The following is a 25,696-nucleotide window of genomic DNA, read 5'->3' as shown; positions in this document are numbered from 1 at the left end:
TATATATAAACTATTTAGTATCATTTCAGTGTTTTTATTGATAAATAATAGATTCTACAAACGCTGGCCATTATCTACTCGTTCTGTTTTATGGCGCGTTCGTTTATAAGTCGATGTTTGTTCGGCTGTCAGTGACCACGACTTGCATGTAATTTCGAATAATAGTTATGGTAATGTTAAATTTGCCGAATCCTCTCGCTTGGCCGTACTACATTGGTAGATAGAAAGCCAAATACTATACACGAAGCTTAAAACAGTTTCTTATCGCCGCTATACAACCCACATATCTATCGCATCTGTCTGTCGATTCATGCGCACTAATACCTTTGCAAAGGAAAGCTAGAAAATTGATGGTATAAGAACCACACTCCTTTCGTATAAGACAACAGTTAGGCGACCAGAAACTCATTGCAACGTGTAGAATAATATTCAACAGGTACGTGCTCATGCCGAAGTGCTCAGTTTCAACAAAACGTTAGAAAAGAAATGACATCGCACAAAAAAAAATTATTGAGAACCGCATCGAAACAAACCCTCCACGATTCTACAGAATCAATCTGAAACTTAGCCAGCCAATGATAATGGACAGAATAAAATTCGTGGAATCAGACAGTGGACCGCATTGTTACATGGGAACGTGTTATACAGTGCCCGAGCAAGATGAGTGAAATACATACATCGCAAATAATACATTATTATGCAATTTTCGAATAAAGCAAATAGATCCAATTTGACTTCGCAAGAGAAATGCAACTTTTCGACATAAAATTACGTTTAATTATACAACCTGTACATAAATAAACACAAATGTTTGATAGACGACGAACAAAGCGTACTGGAATGGACAGTTCGAAGTGTTCTTGCCTTGTATTATGGCTCACACCACTACATACCTAATAGTTTTCTTTTTTAGTTTTATGTTGTTGTCGCCGTTCTCGTTATTTTTTTTTGTGCCAGATTCTTCTTCATTTTGGTCACCAGCTTCTCATCACCGTCACAGTTTCTCCCTGAATTTGTTTCATGTTTTTTTTTATCAACACCTTCACCCCCTGGTAACCGAGTTAGAACATTTAAACTACTGTTTACTATATTACTGCTAATATAATAATATTAATACGATTATAAACTATAATTTGCGTATATCTAAAATAAAAACGACATACGCGCAAATATACATCAACGAGTTGCAATAGTTGTAACGTTGTTGCAGATACTTCCTAAATCGTCGAATATCTCCACACATGGCGTAGGGTCCTAACAGTTTTCATTTTTCACAAAATTTGATGATAACTCTTCGTCGTAATGGTTGCTGGTCGTGATACATAACGACAATGATCTGAAGCATTGTCGTTTGTACTAGTCCTGAAGTAAGCTTCCTGGCCGGCTCAGGCTAAAGCTGGCGTGAACTGCTTGCTGCAAGCAGTAGCATAAATTGAATCAATCGTGAGTAAAACTGACAAAACTTAATTTTACTTATAGTGGTTATTAATTTCATCGTCACGTCTTTTTAGTGATAAACGCCAACGGATCCTTAGGGTGCCTTCACAAAATTACGTCTGTGTCGCCGCCTGGCTGGTCGGCACGCTCTTTGGCGGCACGTTTCGCCTCCTAAAAGAACAAAAACATCAAGTCATATGACGGAGGTCTAATTCGGAATACTAAGCGGGTAACGGCGTATAGAAAGATCAATTTTTCTTATATTAGACCTACCATTAGTCTCTTCCTTGCCTCCTCGCGTTGTTTGTCTGCACTAGCTGACCCGTTTCGGGGTCTGAGCGGATTAGGAAGTTTCTTTTTGACAGGCGAGTCCGAAATCGTACTTTTGGCATGAGAACTTTCCCTAGGAACTTCCTTCCAGCCATTGGCGCGCATAGCTTCGATTTCAGTGAACGTACCCAACACCTAAAGTAGAGAAACGATTTTTATAAGCTGGTAAATATGTGCGAAACCTTTGCTGCTACCCAGGTATACTCCATTCTGTTTTGCACACCATCATTTTGAACTTTAGCCACTAAAACATTTTACGTACTAGTGGTATCTGTCATGCTGGAAATCAATTCAGATCCAAGAACATTTCTATAATAGGCAGTTACCTGATCAATTTGAATAAGGATCATATCCCAAAATCCTTCGAGATCACCTCGAGTAGTAGGAAACTCGCCTTCAACCGGCTCCCCTAAGTTTTTCTCACATAGACCACGGAATTGTTTGCATTTTTGTGCGATCAACAGATTGCCTTTGCCAATCGCAGCCCGTAGACGACCATGGACCTGAAATAGCAGAGATTGTCGCAATAAGTATGTTGCGCTAGCAGAAAGCTGCGAACTAGATTCTGTTCATCAGATATATGAACAAGCCTGGTGTTCTCAAACTAACACTATTCCAACTTACTAGTTTAACCTACAAGGAAACAATTGTTCACTAATAAATTTGACAAATAGAAACGAACTTCTTCTGAGTGAGTCTCCTTTAGATATTCCTCTGTAATTTGCACCCTCTTGCGGATACGATCTTCAGCATCGTCAAGTTTTGTGAGAAACTCTCTCCCCGCCATTGCTTCGTCACTTCCTTCAATTTCTGTTATTCCCGATGATCCTTCCCAAGTATCAGGATGCGGACTTGCCTGCAATAAAGCAAGTCACTCCTTGAACCCAACGATCAGCAATCTCCGATAATATCCTTGCAGAAGTAAACAGGCGTCCTTCATTCTATTGACACTCACCTGCTTGCCCTGTTCGCCAATCTCTCTTGTGACGTTCTTCTCCTTCTCCTTTGCGTAGATATAACTGTCCTTATTCAGAGAGCTTAGCTCGCCCGTGGTATCCTCACCTGTATCGTAGTGAATTTGCAACCCGACGCGCGTCACGAAACAGAATTGTTAACTACGTTATTTTCTGACTTCCAGCGACTTAAAATATAAAGCCACTTATTACAGTTAGATCACAAATGCTGTTTTTGTTGTCGTTAATGGTCTCATCTGCTGGTATCTAACAAAGGTGAATAAATTTTACTGGATGAAATCTACGATGCCGATTAGAACTATACGTAGAAACAGAAGATTGCCAAGTATATTTAATGGTAATAAATGACATACTAACTGATAATTCGTTTAATGCTGAACAAATGCAAAGGCGATATTTAATTACTCACCAAATACCTCTTCGACCCCGGCGGATTGACAGCCCGAACTGTTCACCACTGTGGTTGTCTTCGTAATCGTCGAACCGCTGATAAAACTTCCATCTTCCAGTTCCTCGACCCGGGTTTCTGTGATTTCCTCCGTTCTGATCGTAACCTCTCGTTGTAGTTGTTCAAGGTCGATCTCATCTACGCCTTGATCTTCACTTATATTGGCACTACGACTGGTGTGAGCACTGCTTCCGTCGGTTGCCACCGTATCAGCGTCCCCGTCGCCTTCGATTAGGGAATCGCTACTTCCCAAACTTGTGTTTATAAGCTCTACCACTTGGACCTGTTCGCGCTCAACCTGTTACCGAAAAGAAGTAGCCATGGTTGGCCACCGGTAGACATCAAATATCTTCAGTGAGCAACCCGATCACGATACCGTAACGTTTAAAGGTTGTCTTTAACAAGTGACGCGTCTCTATAATCTGGTAATAAATACATTCACTACATAGTCTTAATTTAGTTATCAATCAGTTCATACTTAATTAATATCAAGACTGTCGCTGTTCAAGCAACCGTTTTTGGTGGTTGTTATGATTATTACGTCACGGTTACCTTGCTGTATTGAGGTATCGTTTCAACTGTGCTCCTTGAATGCTTCTGTTTCTCTGACTCTGCCTGAAGTTGCTCTTCAGTCACCCTCCGTTCTTCAGCGACCCTTCGCTGTTCTGCTTCGACGGCTTCCTGAGCCTTGCGGCGTTCTTCAGCTTCCTTTAACCTGTAAAGATATGTTTACAATATGTGCTATTGTAATACTCGCATACGATGAACAGTTAAAGCATTCTGAGGAACAGACGTTACATTACAAAAAAAAAACTATTTTTGAAAACAATACGTCGGACTTCTTTGCAGCACTAAAAAATTATCATTAGATCTTTAACTTACATAAACAGTTGCGGACTTGTCAAAATGTTTATATATTAAACATCGGAACATATATATTATGTTCCGATAAGTGCATGTCCAAAAAGTACTGAAATAAAGATTACAGCCTTACGAATAAGCTTCAGCCGGCAAAAAGAAGATTATTTGCGGCAAGGCTGGCGAGCTTAACAAACCGGCTCAATGCCTAACGGTGATACCGGACATTAAGGTAGAGCCTAACAACGAAAGAGCCTTTTTTCGGCAGCTGTAGTACCCCTTGATCAAGGACGCATTGGAATGATGCATAAAGGAACAGGATACTCTTCTTAATCCTTCAATAAAAAAACTTCCAATCTAAGACTCGTAACAAAAAATCCTATCTTGTGCAAAAAGTACCTATTAGGACTTGACTGTAGCTTTAAGGATGGAAACATTTTAAATATTTAAAAAATCGATTCCTGAAAACTCATGTGGATTTTAATCGCAGACTTCTTTCAGATATCATATCTATAAGTTTTTAAGTAAAGGCAAAAATTATTACTTTAATTTCGTGATATTACATATCTTAGTAAAATAAAAAAATGCTATTGAATTGTTTTGAAAGATGTTTGTAGGAAAATCCACGATAGTGATAGAAGTCTACCTTACAGACGTAACCTGCAGCCACTTCATTGCAGTCTTCTGTATGCTAGCAGATATGGTTCGAGAGTAACACGGCTTTAAATTACCTTTGACTGAAAAGCAGGGCTTTTTGTTTTTCAATCTCGCGCTGCTGTCTGTAATATTCTTCGGATTTTTGCCTTGACGGGATCTCGAACCTTGGCGGCTTTTTGAGCTCTTCAAGCGGCTTCACTCCTTCCTTAACATCCTTCTTAATCAGCTTCTCTACAAATGCTGTTTTTTCCTTGACGCTTTTTGGAAAATTGGACGGCCGTAGTTCTTCTTTCTCTATATCAAATTTGCTGCCTGAGTCTAGAACACCAGCCTTATAACTGTAATTGACAAAGTACCTTTTCGTTAAAGAAATCGACATGGAAGCTAGGCAAAGCCAGTGATCAGTCAAGAGAATATATTAGCGAAACCATTGTTCCTTAAAACCGATAGCCCTAGCTAAAATGCAATTAGGAATCAAGTTGTTATTTAATCAGACTGTTGGATTCGTCGAATAAATAATTCGTTTAAATATTCTAACTAGTATTCAATAAAAATGCATAAAACGTGTGTGTTGTTTGTAGTACTGATCATTATATACTGTACCTGGGTATTTCGTAGGGACTTCTTTGAAAAGGCCCTGCGCTCTTCGAACGTTTCTTAAACTCCTCTTTGGTCTTTTCACCATATAATGACTGTATACGCTGAGCTATTATCGATGGTCTTTCGTTTTTACCTGGAAACAAAAGATGAAAGAAATATGGCGTATATTGTATGTTTGACTAGAAACACCAGGATGATAACTTGGGTATATAAAAGATGGCCATTTAGCAAATGTGCGTATTTGATTATCTCCGTTTGCAGCATAACGGTTGTTTAATTTTCGATCACGTGTCACAGATTTTGCTTGAAAATATGAGACAAGGGCTGGCATTTGCGAAATGAAGCCGCTCAACTACAAAATATCTTTCTTCTACGAATATATTTCTCGCTTTGCCATAATCGGTTTCAGCATCCGCAAATACCCGCAAAGTTCATTTGGGTTAGTTTTTCATGCACTGATTGGAGCCAATGTTTGGGAAAACCGTTTTATCGAGTTACCTCCGTTTTGTTGAGGAGCTGCTACCTCGAACGCAGTCTCAATTCGAATCTCGTTCACAGGTGAACAAACCGCACTCTGCAATCGGATTAAAATAAAAAGCCAATCAAATATTCAATTATTGAGGTCATAAATTTATTTAAAATGCGGCAGTACCGCCAGAGCTACACTATATAAATGCGATGGATAAAAACTAGTTCACCGGTGTTAGAAAGTAATTGTTTTTTTCTACTTGTACTATACATACAGAATCATAGCGAAAACTATCAACACTTTTGCAAACGTTTACGTTTCCAGATGCTTTCAGACAGATTTCACGTTTCACTATTTATATATATATATATATTAGTGTAATAGTCGTGTGATATATGCGGATGAAGTTGCTAAAAAATTATGACCTCTGTCTAGGCCGAGCAGCTAACCATGCAATAGTATCACTCTCAGCATAATATCAGTAGACTAGTTATGGCAACAGACATCTGGTCGATCATCGATGCTCATATTCTATCATGGGACGGCGTAACGGAGCATGCAGACTTAATAGTGTTTTCGTAGAAGATATATATTGTATAAACATGATTCACTATGATTTTAAAAAATAGACTTGGATCTTTTGTACTGGCTTACGTAGCACGTTAGCTGTTTGTGAAGAGGCTTCATTTTTGATGAATCAAGGTAATTTGGATATGGTTACAACAAGAATTCGATTCTAGTAGATTTCCGTTGCATTGATGACAGCATCTTTACAGCAGATGTTGGAAGTACATGTGTTAAGCTTTTCGCAAATTTTTTATGCAAACTCTTCCAAACAATATATTTCGAAAAATAACGTGGTAACTAACAGAGTTTCTTGTAAAGGAAGTTTTTGAATTTTTAAATTATTTAATGTGATTAGGGAAATAGGCGTAATGGTGTAACAAAAATTTGTTATCGACTGACTTTCAAGTCAGAATCCCGCTGAAATATACCTAAACTAAATATTTCACCCACATATGTTCGGAATGTCATCAGAAGTATGCAAATGTACTTCTATATAGGAAAACACTCATGTATATATGGGTGATAATATCAAGTACATACAAGGTTGTGGAAGGCGTTATTCGTGAGGGCAGTTGCAAACGGCGCTCCTTCAGGTGGAGGATCCAAAGCTACTCGGCTGACGGGAGTAAAGTTTCGACTTAGACGTGAGTAGTCTGCATAGCCATAATTTGTGCAACTGATTCCTACGTACGAGGGGTCTCGCCTGAAAGGAAAGTAAGCGCATGAGGTGACGGAGTAATAAATACAACGGTTTTTAAAAAGGTGTCAATCAATTCACATAAATTATCACTAATTGTGTCTTTCAGTACATATGCAAGTTGAGCCGCAGCTCGTCCATGATCTCCGACGACCAAGTCCCATGGCGGTAGCCTTCACTGTTACAAGACCTAAGCCCACTGCGGACGTCTGCACCGTAATCCGTTTGAGATCTCCATTTGTTCTTATGGGCTAAAAATATAAAGTCTACCAAAATACTACCATTACCGGCCGGACAACTTCAACTACATAAGCAGCTAATGACAGGCTCAACGGTGACGGATTCGTATGCGGTTAAAAAACAAGTTGTGTAGGAAGTGGTTACAGATACCGACGATGTATGGGAAACGAGATTTTTACAAATTACAAGAGGTTATAATGCGACAGTTTGGATCGAAAGCAGGTTTATATAATTAAAAAATTGCCCTCTTTTTGAAGTCGAGATGCATAAAAATTGCTGCATCTGCAGCTTGACGTTAGTGTGAAGTTGAGTAGCGTTCGAACTTCACTGGCTTTTGATCGGTCCTATTAGCAAACGGTATATTACTCTTACAAGGAGAATTTTATGATTTCATCATTATTACCAAAAGTATAATTTTTCTTGCATATTATCTAGCAAAACATCTATTAGGACAGCTTTTTCGTAAGGATCCTATATTTTGTAGTTTTAAAGTAAGTTTGCTTACCAACATCTAGTCTAAAACGCCTTTAGTCGGAAATAAATCACACCTATTTCTCACTAAACAGAGTGTTTAGATTTTAATAGTTGGGTTATCATGATGGCCTGTTAGAATGAGCCTAATTGTCAACAGAGTTGTCACTAGCATGGAGATTTCGTTTCGATGCTATTACATTGTATAGGACCTTTATGTCAGAACTACAGCTGAATAAGACGAAACAGAATACGAGTAAACTTTAGGCAAGAGAATTTTATTCGACTGAAGACAGGTCGAAACTCGATGTAAAACAATTAGGTAGCTCGCTAAAAATCGCAATCTAACTGTCTATGGAAACGTCAGCCACACCCAAGCCTTCCGGCAAAACAGGGCTCTTGCCCTTACAATTACTCTAATTTTCATTGCAGCTAGCCTTTAATCTTTTAAAAGACCACTACACATTATCGTTCATGATGGTATAACGTTCATCGGATAAAAGTGCCATTTTAGGGGACACGGAAGCATCAATGACGATGGTCCGCCATCACATCTCTAGGGCTTTTGCAATGAATGAAAAGTAAGAAAGATTGCAATAAAATGAAGCCGATCATTTTATTTATTATTATTTAACGCGGCAGTCCGGCACATACTAGCAGCTACGCAAGCAAACAGGAATTCACTCGCTGTGACCACACAACGATTGTCCTATCAAGGGGAACAGATATTTGGATAAAGCGACCGATATAAGAAGCTCTGACTCTTCAAAGCCCGCAACGGTATAAGGCTGCCTAATAATACGTCTAATGCTTATCGTACTATGATGTTTCGGAAGCTGTCTTCTCAGCTGAGGAAAACGTCTTCTTCCTAAACGCATTTTCACGTTATAAAACTGACAAGAACTATACTTAGAGAAGGTAGATACTAAATGCAGCTTTTTTGAGATTTTCACGTTATAGCTTTAAAGGTTAAAGGATGATATGTACTAGTATATTATACCAATTATAGGTACAATCAATCCTAATATAGTTTAAATTTATTTCTAGCCTATGGACAATTTTAACTGTATTAGTGCATAGCCTAAAATAATGTGTACCCTTTCAACAGATCGGTTTGAGGATTCAAATGAGTTTGAGCTACGATACTCTTTTGTGCAGTGTTTATTTAATCGTATACGGTCACATGCTTCGCTATGCTTATGTCAATGATCTGGTCAAATGGACATAGCCTTTGTTTCAGCAAAGTCTCCATCCAATTGAAGTTGTTTCGTCATCCGTGTCAGCATAGGTCAAAAACCGTGTATTACTTGGTAGATGTTTACTTCTTTTTCATCATCCGGGGACTTCATACAGCAGAATACTACTAAACCCGTGGGAAAAACCCAACCGCAACGCGAAGAGCTGCTACCCGGTTTGGAGAAAATCGTATCTTTCCAAAGCGCTGCAATTTGAACAACGTCACTTTGTTATGGTTTGGCGTGGACTGTCACACGCGTAGGAGCGTCGAGGCTCATCTACAAAGGTTAAGCAGGAGTTAACAACCCCTGTAGGAACTATTTCGCGCATTGACAGACTTCGAGCAGTAAGCGTAGTCTCTGCTACCATTAAGTCGCTCATTTCCGATGGACAAGCTGTACTCAATCGGTCTGCGAACGATCGGCACACAGATGGAAGCATGGCAACCAGTAACCAATATGAAATGTGTGATGCTTTCGATCTAGCCCGTCGGCTTGCTTGCTTGTTCGTCGACTAATATACTCATACAACAAAGCATCCTGGCACGATTGGTCCAACGAGATAGCCATGTGCCGCTTTCTTAATGGAAACGAATCGACTGCAATGACAACAATCAAATGGGGTGAACATAAACTCGAGCCATTAAGGAGTAGGTCTGGACAAGACATGTACTAAGGGTAATGGATTAATTATTACTAAAGCTACTCTATGGCAGGTTAAGTGGCTGAACCAACCATACAGATGTATTGTCAGTACATCTAGCTGGCACAACGTTTCGACCTTCGAATTCATCTACGGAGTAGAAGCACCATTATTTTAAATGTGATTTTTAGATAAGCTCTACGACAACGACAAGTTATAGATTGTTATTGCTTAATATTATAAAACACTTAATTAAATCCATAGAACATAAATAAAAACATAAATCCATAAATAAAAACATAGAAACCTGCCAGATATTGTGTATCATGTATGATGAAATGGGGCAAACGTCCTCGTCGTCTTAGTAAATCAACCCGACTATCGCCAGCAGCCGACACATTTATTCGTGAATCACATCTAACGTGTAATAATACATGGTCGTATATGTACAACGTTTCACCACGACAGTATAATCCTTAGGAATTTCGAAGGATTCGCATGCGCACAAAACTATCTTCTTTAATAAAAATGCAGAGCCCTTCAAGGGAAAATTTTTCATTTTTAAGAAACTATTCTTAGGCCCTTCTGTTTAGCCTCAAACAAAAACAGTCACCAAAATAAGAACATGCTTATCCCACTGAGACTAGTATATTCGGTTGCCACAATAGGTCAAGAACGCGACAAAAAAAGAATGTTACACTTACCGATATATTCCTAGATACTTAACTTCAATAGTAAGCTAATGAATCGCCAAACATATATAAATAATGTCCCCCTTATTCACAACCTTTTTGCCTGCTCGCATCAATGTAAACAGACGTGCATGCTATCAAAGTTTCTCATTCTCTAAACACGTGCACGATATTTTCCCATGTACGTTTTGATTTAACAAACGAATCAACTACACTTGTAACGTGCACTTGAACGTTCGCTATTGCCTTCTTTTACGAGAAACTCCGTCTCGTCTCGACAATTAGTTCTTATTCCCAATTTCGAATCTGACTTTACGTTGTTTATTATTAGAGATACTGTGCTCATTTAGTTTAAGTCGTCACCGCATGCATTATGAGGAAAAGAGCGTTATTATGGCAAAACCATAAAATACGCGGTTCTAATCTTTCGACACCATAGGGCACAGTTATCCATATGTCAATATCAGATCATTACAGGATGTATCTAAGATTTACGTGGATAGATAAGTAGCTTAAAAGTGTATTACTAGTGTATTTTGGCCGACTATTCGTTTGTTTTCTTCTGCCACACTTGCCTAAGGGTACATGTTGGTAAAAAAAATACGCGCATGTCTCATCAATGTTAAATGCAGTTTCTTTCAGGAACCTCTCAGGTAACTAGAGGCTTAATACAGCAGTAGTCGGATTGCAGAGCTACTATACTAGCCTTAAATCGCACGGCTTGAATAACAATTCAGGCACAGTTCTATGATTTCCAATGTGTTGAAATTCGACTCCGAGGTAATGCTTCTGCTATTGTCTGATTCCAGTGAAGAACAAAAACGTCAGTAATAGAAACCACGAGGACACATACGTACGTTATTGTGAAGAGGTCCGTTTGGCAATAGTCTTTACCTCGAAAAGCTTCGGAACAATTGAGCGGGGTGTTAGCTCTGAGACGACCAGCCGGTCGGCCAGCAAACTACTTGACTTGGCAGAAGACTATTGTCCTTTATTCCGCCTTCGTGAGGCGCCTTACCTTAAATTTGCATAGGTTATTAGCGCTAGAGCGGACTGTTGTTGCCCCGTGATAATATTTCAATGCCAGCAAATGCTTCGTGAAATCTTTTCCTTCACGACTTTTATCTCTCACCGTACCAATGTGGGCTGACAAAGCATTGCAACTCTCGGCATTACGCAACACGGATTATTCTTTGAAAGATAAGTATACTACAAAAACGAATATAAAACGAAAGATATTAGCTGCTGTTTTTGCTTGAAAAAGCTCTATTTTTTTTTATGAAATATTGCAGGAACAAGTTTCTCTTATCGCCACACCGCTACGCCATGTAGCTGTTATTCCAAAACAAGACGTCAGACGATACACACTATTATAAGACACTCTGATACGTAGCATCGCCGTACCGCTAAAGTACAGCTTGTTTTAGTGATTAATATATCAGAAAATCGTGACCTAATACCGATCAGAATTTGCTATTTCAAGGTTATTTTTACGCGTTAGTTTTAAGAACTTTCTTTAAATATATTTTTTGTTCCAATTATATATATATTTCTGTTGTAAAGCACCGCTACATGATTTCAAGTTCATCTGCTATAAAGACTTGTATGTGAACAAAGGTGTGAACGGGCATCGACTGTGAAAAGACGTTATATTTATACTAATCTCATAACTTTATACGTCTAGACAAAGAAAATCAGGCTTTAATACTAATATTTCGCCGAGGTTAATAGCTTGATGATCGAATCGGTAATGGACAAGCGAAGAGCATTGGCATGTTTACTCGGGGTATACAGTAAAAACGTATACAAAACCATGACAACGGTATGAATGCAAATTTAAGCCCATAATCGGTGGCTTACATGTGCCCCTGGCCTAACGCAGACATTTAAGTAGCCTAAGTACTACAGTTGACGAGAGTATATCTATACTAAGTAAACCCCTAACGACGAGACGACCCTTAATTAAAGGATGTTCAGAGATACTGTATATCTACGCAGCAGTTGGATTGGTTGCAAGAACATGTTTTGGCTTAACATATTATTAAAGCGTTTAGTGTAAAACAGGATCAAAATGTGCATCATTATTATTTAGAGCCTTCTGCTATTTGAATGGTAACCTAATTACCTTGAAGTCTGTGTTCTTGAAGTGAAGAGTCTACAAAGATTCGAAAGGTAATTCGACAACGTGTTGAAGTTTAAACAAAGAAAAGCAAGCGCCTTAAAGTCTTTTTTATCCTTGCCCAAACGATGCGGTACCCATTTATCCAACTTTTTCATAAGTTAGTTTGACTGAGGTGAGCATGTGCTTGAATGAAGCACTTTTACATACACCAAACCTGAGTGCTAACACTTTAAAGCCTGAAATAGGTTGACTAACTTCAACTACACCTTTAAACTCCTCGTTATTCAACTGCACAGGGGTCTTGAACGAAGTTAATTTCCGCGTTCAAATTTTTCTTTCCGCAATTCTTTAAGTAACGGCTCACGATGTTTCTGGCAAAAGAACCTTCACCGAATGCGGCAGGCTACCTCCACCGCTCTATGCCCAGCATTGAACTCCAAACCACTCGAACTTTACGACTTTTCATGGCTCGCCACAACACGTTTATTAGAAGTTCGAGCAATGATATCTGAGTAAAAGTTTTCCGATTTAAAAGACTATGAGTATATATCGGTTACAAAAGAAAGTGTTTCGAATATCGTCATTAAAATATCGAAATCGAAAATAACATCATTCTTAAAACGCGAGATTGATGTTTGTTATGTTTCTTCCTGATTTGTATGCCAATAATAATGATTATTGCTGCTGACTTCATTAATTTTTGTGGCTGTTTATCATTCCGGCATAACAAATAGAGGAATCACCTCCCCTTGACCATGGCGAAACACCTGTCGTGTGTTCTTTTATCGTACATCAGCAATGGTGAGTTTGTTTTCATCGTTGACTCATCGCGTGTTGTGCACACGTACTGGTCAGGAAGCAACACCGTATTCAACATATTGAGTCATCGTAAAAGTGCTGATTATTTTTAAAGCTAGATGGTTTTCAAGTTACATAAATCGTTGCGTTGGGATCGTTTAGGAGCTGCTTTATTAGTAAAAGATATGCTAAAACCGCTGGAACGCTTTTATTCAGGAAGTGAATTAGAAATAAGTGAAATTTTTGCGGAGATCTTCTATCTTACAATCATATTGAGACAAAAGCGTAAATACTGCTCAGGCCAATAAGACGTGTGCAGTCTGTGGTAGAGATTGTCAAAAGAAACGGCTGGAAATTTTATCGTCGACGAATTAAGAAAAACATTGATTAAATTACCGTGGAAGCTGTGCAAATGATGTCGCCAAGGGACTAAATACTCATCACCAGATAGTTTTAAACAATTTGAAGATAAATAACTGGCTTCAAAGAGCTTGACGTTTGGGTGCTACAAGAATCGACGCGTCGGTATTGACTCTACCGTATTTCCATACGCGAATTCTACGGTTGCGTAAGAGATCGAGCCACTTCTAAAACGGTTGATCTTGGTTGATCTTGGCTAGTACACGAAACTGTGCAAAGAAAAATTGTTCTACAAACTGTGGCAAGGCCCAGACCGACCCCAGGGAAAATACGCAGTGCCATGAACCGTGCATTATGAGTCGTTGCCGCCTGGCAATTACTAATAAAACTAGAACGAGCCGTTTAAAAAATTCGACCAAAGCTAGTGAACAAAAAGATGAACTGAAAAAATTATGACAGTGTCGAACCACACATATTTATCTACCCGCAAGAAACTAAGAGAACTTAAATGGGAACTTCAATTGCATCCGCAATATAGCGTCAGATCTCCAAGCATCAGATTACCGTCTATTTTGGTCACTACAAAATGCCCTTGATGGTGTTATTTTAATTTCAGTGGGAGGCTGCAGGAGGTATCAGAGATATTATAATCTTTATTCCCAAAAACACAAAGGTTCCACAGAGATGAAGTTACGGTGTTGCCAGGAAAACGGTAAACGGTCATCGACAACAATGGCGTATACGCAGTTGAGTAATGATATTTCAAGATATAGGAATAATCATTTCAATTTTCATGTAATAACTGCTAGTATTTTTTTTCTACAACATGATATTTTCTGCGGTGTGCTACAAGTGTAGTAAGAAATGATCAAATGACCTTCGCGAATAGGGGGTGGAGGTTATCAGTTATTGCGCTTTTGTCAACAAGTGCTACAGCAATGATGGATATAACGTATTTAAAGAAAGGGACGTGGTCCCATAGCGTGACTGAATTGCTTATACTAAAGGGCGAAGGAAGGTTCAGATATAGCATATAGCTCATATAGTAAGAACAGTTCCAAGTCGAATTATGCAGCCTTGTCTGCGTAGACATAAACAATGATTTATCGGCCTTATATAGACACGAATTATACATGTTCTACTTGACGTGCGTGGAAAGCGCTGGCCAATTGAAACTAATTGAATGCAGATTGCGGTAGGAACAACATAAATATTAATAAAGGCAAGTAGATTAGTGGATCAACAGTGCTGAGAGGGGCAAAGTAGACACTAGCGTATTTTAATAGAAGGAAAAAAGCAGATTTGCGTTACAGTTGTTCATACAGGAAGTTCATACTTTAGTGCACAGAAGGCGCAAGCACCTACCTCATTATTCTTGCCATACCTTTCCTATGGTAAACAGATGATGATATCAAGAAATATGTGGTAATCTTACAGATTTACGTATAGAACTGCCAGACTATTATGCAATCGTCACATCAACCACTTTAGTTGTATAACCATTTCGTTTCTGCGACATACACGGCCTTAATTGTTCTATTCCTCCATTAGCCTCTGACAACAGGTAAATGATTTAGAAGTTTTCTTACTTGTACACTAACGTACAGTGCTTGAATAGGATCGTTTTACGATATATATTTCTTATTAGCGGTATCGCAGACCTTTACAGAATTGCCTGTTTGCGCGGTATACACAATCTAACAGTTAATACGAACACACTATACCTGCATAAATTTGATAAAACAATCTTAATGCATCGGTAGTATGCTTTATTTCAATATAAATTGTCTCATTATTTATCGGTAAGTGAAGAATATTAGAAAATCAAGTCTTTCGAAGAGTATATTTTTAACTCAGTATGAGAATAATGTACGTGCTATTAGTAGCTAATAGTTATATTGAGACTAGTACGTTTGTCCTACAGAAAGTATTTAGCAATATATCTGTTTGAGCTATCACTATGTCGCATTAAAACGTGCATATATATATATATATATATACAAATAAGTACAATTCATTTAATAGAAAGTATATGTCAGAGCAGGAAAGTCGAGAAGCTTCGCGTCGGTGAAACCGTTTGTGTAGTTCATTTATATTTCAGCAGTATTTTTATCGTAGCAATAATAACGAACATTTAAAATAATTAACAACGTTAATATTTTCGTCTTGTCTAGTCGTCGCTTATGCATTTCTCACCTGTACAAACAGAAAAAACAGTACTGATTAAGGAAATAAAGAAAAAAAAAGCCAAATTATAATGATCAGCATAACGCAACTGTTAGCATCACCGCGAAGAATGTAAACAGCAGTTGGACGATTTCACCGTAGTCAAAACAAGAGGTGAAAAAATACATGACGCTGACAAAGTCCAACTTCCGCAACATTACACAACTGCGATACGCCGCCCTACGGTAAAGTAGTCAAATGTGCCCTTTTGGACTTCGTCTTAAACTACCAACTCGGCTCTATAAGTGAGACTTTTTCGGCTCTGTCAGCTTTGCTGGATGGCCGAAGGATTATTTTTAACTGCACGTAAAGGTAAGAACGGAAAACTGATATTTGTTTGTTATGATGAATTGCAAGATGTAGTGATTAGGGACGGCGAACAGCGTACCCATCAAACTAAGCGTGATTAGACAGACAGCATTTCTACTCTGTCTTTGTTGATCGAACGTCAAATACTAGATAAACAAAAGCTGGCAAATAGAATTTTAATGAAGGGATCACAGAGTAAAAATGGAATTCCTTTCAATAATACGCTAGCCAGTTGTAGCCAGGTGTATATTCATTTCATTACTATACACTGAGCGTTAGTAGACAAAGCTAATCGGCTTTAGCATCTATTGCGTGAAATGAGAATAAAAAAAATGAGTGAAGGCGGGAGCTATTTTATCTCAGCGAAAATACATCTCTTTAGTAAGCTCTCGTTGTGATACATGTGAGCCTAAAGCGCCCACAAAACAAAACTAAATGTTTAAGTCAAAAAAAAACCCATCACTAAATCATTCTTCCCAGTATCCTAATCATTCTTCGCTTTGGTTGCTTGCTCGTTAGTTCTATACCCTTCCTCTCTATTAGAGTTTCGCGGGCAGATCAACAGCGCGATATTTCGCCAAGTACTCTAAAATGAATCAAGTATATATTTACGTTAGCGGCAAAACCAACAAGTCCAGTTGTTAGTAATGAAAGAGAAAGAGGTAAAAAGTGTAGATGTTTCGTTTGAATAATAAACAGCTTCACGGTGCAACTGACCCACAACAATCGCCATCAGCATCACTGGATTACATGACCTAGTGACCATAAAGGGGCACCAAACGGACGCTGGACATGTTGCCTAATACTCACGCACGTTCCATCGCCTCAACGACATTTATCTATATCGTGTCCGTATAAATTCTATGAATTAAAAGAATATCCAGCCAGCCTGCACAAGTTAAGATGCGAAGAAACTTTGTGTCTCTGTATCTGTTGCATGTTGTTCTTCGTTAATTGTTTCGTTTATGCTGCTGTTATTCAGGATTCAATTCAGCAACATTGAATCTTTTCGCGTGTGTTAAATAGGTCAAAATAGTCTAAAATAGAGTTCGGCTTCAGCTAGATTGGCTGATACCACGAAATTTACCATAGTCTTTCAATAGACTTTTCAATAGATGCTTTTTCAATAAAGCATGAAAGTGCGGCCTTAGATAATTTGTTCAAAAAGTATTCTTATAATTGTAGATTTAACTTCTATATATGCGTTTTCCTGTTTATTGCCACCGACCAATGGTCTTTCTCGTAAATAGGTACCTTACGAATGACGTGTTTTGTTGCAGATATATTAGTTTCTTAACAAAGCTGAAATAAACTCTCACCCGTTAACTGGACAGTTCGATATTTGCAGTAAGTGTGCTTAACAAACAAGGGTAAGCAACATCGAAGATAATAAATGTGTGTTTGTCGAAGCGACATCAAAATGTGGGAAAAGAACAAAGTCTAACTTTCTGTTGTCTCTCTTACAGATTGTATTGTAGAAAAAATCCGTTGAAATCTTGTTCTCGACTATCAAGCCCTGTCATGTACGTTTTCTGTTGGGTTATAATCAAGGTTACGCCCAGAATTGAATGGTTTCTGGCTCTGTATTTTTGCATATTGTTGAAATAAAAATGAACGAACGCAGATGATATTTACCCCTTAGTAACGCCAGTGTTTGAAACGGTAGTATTTGAAACGGGCAACAAAAGGTTAGTAATTGCAGCCATCTTCACCGGTACTCGCTGTCATTTTTCAGAGAACGCATACGAATATCTTTCCAGGTCATCAAAGCTTAACTTAGCCATTCGGCACTCGTGTCGTTTCTTACTTTCGAAAGATTCGAACGCACACGCCCATATTAGGTACTTCCTTTTGCAGCTACAATAACAGACGGGCAGACAGATAGACCAAGTCGTATCGGAAGCACCTTCTTCACGCTGATCATCATTTCGACTTCAACACCATTCGGGAGTACTCAGTCTCTTTTCATGTATCTCGCGGTGGACAAATGCCGATGGACATTTACAATAGAAAATATTTTTGCTACTGTTGCACCACGGGAAATAAACTACCACTTTAAAATAGAAAATATCGTTCCTCAGTTCACATTTGAATATGTGCCATAACAAAAGAAGATAACTTATGATGCACTGCACAACGATAGAAGGTAAAACTCAACGTGTGACCCACATATATATCACGTTCTGCGTTAATGTTTCCAACGCCATTGATGCTAGCTCCAACTTATGTCAATGTTTTTAGCAAATGTAATAACATACGCTAAAAATTAATCAGAAGCTTCGCTATCTGACTGTCCAAGTTCTGAGCGGAACTTCGTCTGCTAACTTGTCGTGGAAGTTAGTTGTTATTATTACCAACAGACTGTTTTCGAGAGCAATCGTATTTTTGGGTACACGTAAGTAATAGGGGGGCATTATACGCATAGAATGTAATGTTTTGTGTTAACATAACGCAGATCATCAAACCAATATAAATAACCGTTCTTTCTTTTCGCTAGGGTAGAAGTTTAGATGATGGCAGCTCAGCTAAAATGATATAATCATTGATAAAGCACTGTTTGTTTCTTTACTGGCCAAAAACCATCAAAGGCGTCGCCAAAATCACTAAACAAAATTGAATATTCAGCCCAAGTGGTAACTGTAAGCCCATAATTTAGACTTACTATAGATGAACAACGGCGGCTCCGAACAGTTAATGAAGCAGGGGGCGCGGTTCAGCTGCAGTCGGCTTTGAACATAGTGGCTCATAGTTCGCAAAACCTTATAATGCATCCGATGGCTCACTGGAGTGTCCCAGACTAGTACACTATATTTTCAAAGAGGCTGCTACTTAAGAGTGAACTTCTGAAATCCTTTCACGTGTTCATTGTCGTCGTCGTCCGCATTAAAGCACGACCGTCCGCTCAGACACGACATATGTATCTGACTTAGATAAAAAAAAAAGTAATCAAAACTATGCCTGATCAGCAGCGATGTCCTGTGCGGGTGCCATCGGAAAATCTATCGGCGAAGAATTCGCCTCACACGCTCAATTATTTAAATTTTCGTGGCGAGTGCGGCACTTTCCCACCAGGACAATCGAATATACGGCTGACGTTAAATGTTCTATATGTACGAAAAGATTGTTGCCTCCATAACACTGTGTGATCCTTTCGCCGTAATGTGCTCCCGTCGTTAACAACAGCGACTCACAGGCACAGGCATACATATGCACATAAACAGCCTTCGGTTGTTTGTCCGGTGTTCGTTTCAGTAATCTATCCAATGCTAAAGCGATGCATAGAACTATGCTAGCATCGGTAATAGCCATTTTGTACTGGGTTGTCTGTTGTGACAGTGTAGCAACAACGGCACCTGTAATAGTAGCAGCGTATATAGATCTATCCGCCTATCGGCTCGGGTTGGCTTGATCATTCATTTTATTCAGACAAAGTTTTGGTGCGTGTACATATATCCGTGTATGTGTGTATTTGGTAAAGGAAGCTTACCTGTTGTTGGACGACGACTCTCTTGTTGTGTGCGTGGGCTCGTTCGAGCCCGCCGTAGCCATCGGGCCCACGTCGCTCGACATCCCGGCGTGCTTTGACTTCTGCCGCTGTCTGAATGCCTTTAGCCGGCCGCTGTGGCCAACGCTATTACGTCCGTTCGCTTGTTTTTCACTTGCTGTAGTTGTTGATTGCTTATATCTTCTGCTGCTGTTGGTGTTACAGTGTCCCGTCCGTCTGCTGGAGGCGATGGCTAGCCAAATCCGATCAAAGATTTCTCTCTCAATCTCAATGACTCTATCGCTAAACAGATCCGGCTTGATGCCCACAGGTCAAAGCGAATAGAAAACGTTCAGCTGCGACACTCTCCTTGACCGAAAACGGCGATTACAACTACTATTGCAAGTAGTAGTATTACTGCCTCTTTATCACGTCCAGCTGAAAAACACTCTTTCGGACCGCGTAAGGATCTATAATTGAACAAAATCAAACTTAATTCCGAAAGGGCTGGCTTCACCGCCGTTCCTCGATCGCTAGGTTATTTGTAATAGTGCTTCGCTCCCACTTCTGATCGCGAATCGGCTCTGACAGCGGTAGCGTTAGCAGCGATCTCCACCCACACAGGAGGGCCAGTAGACTAGTAAATCGTGGTCACAGGCTGCCGAACTGATCTATCTCCGCTGGGACATTGTTAGCTGGCTCGTTCGCTTGGCCTCATAATAGGCAACACCAGCTACTTTGCATTTGTTCATTGACGAAAAGGAGAACCACAAATAACAAGCACGGAAGCACCGTTTGTCTTATAGCCACTTACTGCACGTCGAAATAATAGACAAGTTTGATTACGCCATCAACGCAACGAAGATTGTAAACTCGCTATCCGCATTACACACACGTTGCACGCAGCGATCGATTAAAGCGTAACTCTTCAGCCAGTCGGCTTGAGTAGCGCCCTGTACGCGCACACGTTCACAGAATCGTGGACGTGGGTTAGCTGTAGTTTTATAGTGGTAACGTACGTTTTCCACTCGTGGCGCGTCATGAGGCATCAACACTGCTAATTGTTATGCGGTCGATAGCTAGCGGGTCTTGACAGGGAATAGCGGTAAGTGATTAAGACGAGTGAGTGTCGTCTCCGCTGGTGAGCGCTTCCTTTCTGTCGCGCGTCCTCTTGGCGATAACAGCGAAAAAAGTAGAAACGTAGACCATTTCGATACACGATAAAGTACAGTTCGCAACGAAAGAACACAACTGCTTTTCTGCCGACCCGCTACTGGTAATGTTACTGTTGTTACCGAGTTTGCAACCAGCTGGACTACTATAGCGACTAATAACGACCTGTGTCTGTTCCGCGTGACCCGCAATTATTATTACATTAGTTCATATTACATCGCTTAACAACGTCGGCTTGCTGTTGAGTCTGTTGAAGTTTGCCTGCCTACTTTTACTACGGCGCTGTCGGATATGCTACAATGATCAGCGTGAGCATATCTGGCGACAATAGCAACGGCGCGTCATTGCAATAGAACAGCACAAAAAACCCCGCTGTCATAGCGCAGCTTCTATTCGCTAACCGGACTGGCGTTGATAAGAAGTACCGCTACCTCACCATGTCCTACCACACTGTACCCAGCGCACGCATAGCCACCAGCAGTATGCAATGCGGTGGCTAGTTTTACTAATGAATGGTAGCATTAGCTAAGGCTGCAGCTTCTATTAAAGCTGTCAGGCTATGCAATACTCGCTCGATTCCACTGGGGTGTTGGCCGGCGACGGCCTTCTTTCCTCCCCATTGGGTGTGTTGACGTCTCTTGCCTATGCAGCACCATCATTCGTTCGGCGGTCCACTGGGAGGTCTTTAGTGGATCAGACGTGCGGCGATTTGACGTTTGACATTGAAGGAACAAAAACCTGCTTAGAAATGTAGCTATTTCAGTTACGTAAATATTCATGTACTATCGAAGTTGTGCTCGACAAAATGTTGCTTGGTTACAAGCAATTACTTGGTATCATTGTGCTGCCCGATATATGTGAAGAAAAGGCATGTGTTGCCTACTAGCTGGGATTTGTTGCAGAAAAGGAGGAGACAAATACATGCAGACAGATACAAGAACAAATAAACTTGGGAATCAAGTCGTAAATTACTACCCCACAGACATACATTACTAGCCTAGAAATCTGGAGTTCCATTTTTTGAAGACGGCAAATTAGTGTGCTATAACTATCCCGTTGAAGTGAAAAAGAAAAACAGTCCCAACCAAAATGACATTAGTTAATTGGCTTAGTTCTTCCGTTTTGTATTTTCAGGAATACCGTAGCAATCAATTGTACTCGAAGATTCATAGTAAATTTAGCTTCATAAGCGTGGCTTTTAGCTTTTGAAGACATTTGAAGACAAACAGGCCCGAAAAATAGAACGTGTATCGAGAAGAAATGCTCTTATTCAGCAACTGAAAGTACAAACAGTTAAAAGTTCGCATATCTGTTATCCTATTTCGAGCCTAAATAGCTACGGTATGATATAGGATCAGTAATACAAGACCTAACTAACACTAGCACATCTCAAAAATGACGACGACCTGCAACTATATTCAGCTTCTGATTCGACCTTTGAAGCTTTCTGACTGATGTAGAACATAATGGCAAGCAAACCGCACAACCGGTACACCGATCAGCTTCACCAGTAAGTGCGACCTAGGGGGGAAGGTTATATATAACCTTTGGGAATTATGTATTCGAGCTTGTCGTTGTAAAGCCCTACAGTACCCGAGAGTAGCGGCGGTAGCATTAGTAGTCATTTACCATGTGCGCCCCACGACTTTTGATTTCATAAAATTGCTTAGTTTAAAAGGCTTTCTCAGTATCAGCTCAGTTATGCACAGCACAAAATGAGTTAGTATTTTTACAAGCTGAAAAAAAAAACAGTAAAAGCCAATGTTAGTTCAACAGTTATGATCAGTGACAGAAATAAAGTGCATAACTATTGCTGACTAACTGCGGAATATGTGGCCAGCTTTGTAAATTGTGGATACTGTAAACGATAGGAATAAGTAGGCTATCAAACGAAAAAGTTGTATATAGTTAAGGACTCACCGAATTGTCACAAGACGTAACAACTCGGAACATTGGCTGCTCACAAAGTGTTTCAAATGAACTTGAATGACCACATATATCTTTCATAATATTTAACATTTTCAGTTCGAAAACCTATCGTCATCTCTACATACCATCATGTACACTCGCTATATGTACACTTTAGAAGTAGAGGATTTGTCCTATGTTATGTTGTTAAACTCAAGTGGGAAATCTTTTATTTTCTATATTTTCTAAATATATCGAATATACAAGCAGCTTATCGATTCTGGCATTTCCTAAAACCCCAAGTAGATTCGAAATTCAACTGCTATGTTTGAACTGTTTGTGACATACGATTGCAAATGGCGGCATATTCAATACTAATCCGATCAGTTCTGTAAATTGAATTTCATTCGAAGTGAAATGAGGAAAACTCGTTCGCTACAACCGTATTTAAATTATCCATTTATGAAGTGGTTACTTCGCACGTTGTTTTCATATCAGTTGACTAGAAACGTATAACGATACTCCTCATGATTCTTTTCACCTTATTTTCCCTGTAGAAAAACCTAGTAAATCTCCTCGAAAATCTCTTTGGAAACAGATCTACCACGATTACATACAGTGTTTTTTTTTTTAGTTCGATAACCAGGATATCCCTGGTTTCATTTCTCACTATTATGACGATCTGTTCATTCTTCGCATACAACGGCGCTGTTCTTTAAAGGTTCAACGAAAACTCCTGGATCCGAAATTTTAATCGATACACGTTATTTCGGTCAACTAGTGTTCGGGGTGACTAGTATTAGCAAATCTCTGACAGTTAATGTTGCTCTTGTCTCCGGCATCCGCTACGCGCTTCAAGGAGAAAGTTGCTCAAGGTCGTCATGCCTTATGACATCAGGATTTTACTGAGCTCAGGCAAGGAGGCTATGAAATGAACGGTAGGTTGTTTCGATTGGCGATTCTAAAGCGCGTTCCTAAAGTTTTCGGAGAAAATTAGGTAAATTTGGAGTCCCAGATCAGCGCCCTGATACCGCAGTAACGTGTGTTGGAGCAAGCCCTGCGCACGTGTCTCTTGTGGCCTCAAAGTGTTTAACAAAGAGGTACTACAACAAGAGCATAGTAAAGGATGCTGTAGAAAGAAGGAATATGATCACACCCATTATAGCTTTTTCTTACCTTGAATATAAACCCGAATCCGATTAACAAAGAAAATAGTTTTTTAAAAGTCATTAAACTGCTCTTTATTAGATTACTGTTTTTCTGTTGCCTAGCTTTTTGTGTTGAACGTGTTCAACTGCTTAATCCGAAACTATGCTACAGCGAATGGTGTGTCCTACACAAAAAACCTTGTTAATCCGAATGCTATGTTTTTTTTTTTATAACAGTTATATTCATTCCATCGCCCATAATAATTGAACTTACATAATGGCTTCTTGAGTATACTAAATGCGCACTAGCGCATGTCCCAAAGTGCGGCAACTTGGTTTAGTGAGTTGTTAACCTGGGTTGTTTAATTGACCCGAAATCAAAATTAGTTCAAAAATTAATTGCGCAGCGCGATCCTCCCGCTGCCGTGTCAGTCGTCCGAGTTCTGATTTCACACATACCGATAACTATAGCTAACTTCTCTCAAAAGGCGTTCCTTGTTTTTTTTTTTAATTTTTCATTTAAATCTTTTGAGTAGAACCACTTTGCCTAAACTAATGCGAAGACATATTGCGTATTTTTAAGATATCTTCGTTTATCAAATATATGTATGATGATAATACACCTGTGTGACGTACTTAACGAAGTCGAAATATTTTAGAAACGTTTTATCAAGTAGGCATATGATGGGTGGAGCTAATTTCATACGATATAAGAAAGCTACTTTGGCGAGCTGGAGCTAGCAGATATCAAATAAATATCCCATAAATGTTAGAACTAACTGTCTAAGTTACTGCTGTATCACTTTTAAAATGCGCGTTAACAATAAAGTCACAAATGGAATTTTCCCTTAAGTACGTAGCGCTTGATCCCGACCTTCAGAAAGCAAAGCTTTGCTCTGTTAAAAATAAAGGCATAAACCTGAAATCCGTATCAGTATGTATAATGTAAGCCTTCAGAAAAATGGCCTTTCGGGAAACTCAATAAAAGCATTTTAAGCGCCAGTGCTTATTTATGAAAATGTATTATTCTATTATTTATAGAAATGCATAATTTCGTACGCAACAACTTGCAGGGCCTTTACCAGCGATAAATTCTGCGGTGTCAAGACTTTCTCATTAGTGTGTTATATTGGTTTGTTGCTGAGATTTCAGTTAGCCGAAAGGGGTAGATAAAAACAAACGTTCCAGGTACGGTTATTATTCCATCCTTGTTGTTAATAAGTGTTTTTTTAATCAACGACATTTATTTAAAATTTCAACTTACATCTAACTTTGATTAGCTCTATTTACATGGTAATAGAAAGATTAAGAAAAATGGTTTACGTGGCTCGTTTAGCTGGGAACGTATCGCGAAAATGTAACGCCCACTCATATCCACGTGTGGATATCTTTTTACCAAAATTAAATCGACTGTTACGTTCGAATTCGCGCGCCAGAGGTTTCAAGTAATTCATTTGTTTGTTCAATACGGTTTAACTCACCGTCCAGTTAATCCAAAGACTCATCGCGAATTTTCAGCTAGATTACATTCTCGCGCACAAATAAACAGGCTTCGGTCGGGGTTACCTATCGTCCGCATGCTACCACATAACATATTCACGTGGCATATCTGTTACCTTTATTAATCGTGCCATCATAAAATGCCTCCTAGTTCGCGTATTGTCAGGTGGTCATTGCGTAGCAGGTTCCATAAATAGATTCTCACCTTCTACTTGCCCTGTTACGCCGACGTTCAACGCAGTCTAATCTGATGTCTCGGACCATGTCATTGCCACTCCATATTTGATTGGTGTCCTAAGCCTTTTTTAAGGTACTGCCTTGGTCTCATAACATTTGAGCTTAACGGCTCG

The 25,696-nt window shown here is 39.3% G+C and overlaps 1 protein-coding gene and 1 long non-coding RNA gene across 3 annotated transcripts; one reads left to right on the top strand and one right to left on the bottom strand.

Moving 5' to 3' along the window:
- Nucleotides 1-282: 282 nt before the first annotated feature.
- On the bottom strand, nucleotides 283-21,397 carry LOC111246687 (uncharacterized). Of its 2 annotated transcripts, none has more exons than XM_022796696.2 (12): nucleotides 19,621-21,397; nucleotides 6,881-7,043; nucleotides 5,803-5,878; nucleotides 5,308-5,437; nucleotides 4,779-5,042; nucleotides 3,742-3,904; nucleotides 3,151-3,487; nucleotides 2,723-2,829; nucleotides 2,450-2,623; nucleotides 2,094-2,270; nucleotides 1,711-1,902; nucleotides 283-1,608 (listed from the first exon to the last, which is right to left on the bottom strand). In XM_022796696.2, the coding sequence occupies exons 1-12, from the start codon at nucleotides 19,701-19,703 to the stop codon at nucleotides 1,543-1,545; spliced, it is 1,932 nt and encodes a 643-aa protein (XP_022652431.1). In that variant the 5' UTR covers nucleotides 19,704-21,397; the 3' UTR covers nucleotides 283-1,542. The 2 variants fall into 2 exon arrangements, with proteins under 2 accessions (XP_022652431.1, XP_086834407.1); XM_086978281.1 differs by lacking the exon at nucleotides 19,621-21,397 and adding an exon at nucleotides 17,769-17,854.
- LOC147759054 (uncharacterized) lies at nucleotides 10,831-15,382 on the top strand. The gene is made up of 2 exons (XR_015319725.1): nucleotides 10,831-10,971; nucleotides 11,128-15,382. It is a non-coding gene; the product is annotated as an uncharacterized LOC147759054 (long non-coding RNA).
- Nucleotides 21,398-25,696: the final 4,299 nt, after the last annotated feature.

This window comes from Varroa destructor, unplaced genomic scaffold, assembly GCF_002443255.2.
Source record: "Varroa destructor unplaced genomic scaffold, Vdes_3.0 BEIS01000001.1, whole genome shotgun sequence".
In the NCBI taxonomy this organism is placed as follows: domain Eukaryota; kingdom Metazoa; phylum Arthropoda; class Arachnida; order Mesostigmata; family Varroidae; genus Varroa; species Varroa destructor.
The sequence above is the reverse complement of the archived record's forward strand: the minus strand, read 5'-3'. Positions and strand labels throughout refer to the sequence as shown.

Bases quoted from the DNA above. Each gene is read 5' to 3' on its own strand.
- LOC111246687 (XM_022796696.2), bottom strand. From the start codon at position 19,703: ATGTCGAGCGACGTGGGCCCGATGGCTACGGCGGGCTCGAACGAGCCC. The intron at 5,043-5,307 runs GTACAGTATATA...TGTCAATTACAG, and splicing joins AGTCCCTACGAAATACCCAG to TTATAAGGCTGGTGTTCTAG. The intron at 3,488-3,741 runs GTAACCGTGACG...TTTCGGTAACAG, and splicing joins CGATACCTCAATACAGCAAG to GTTGAGCGCGAACAGGTCCA.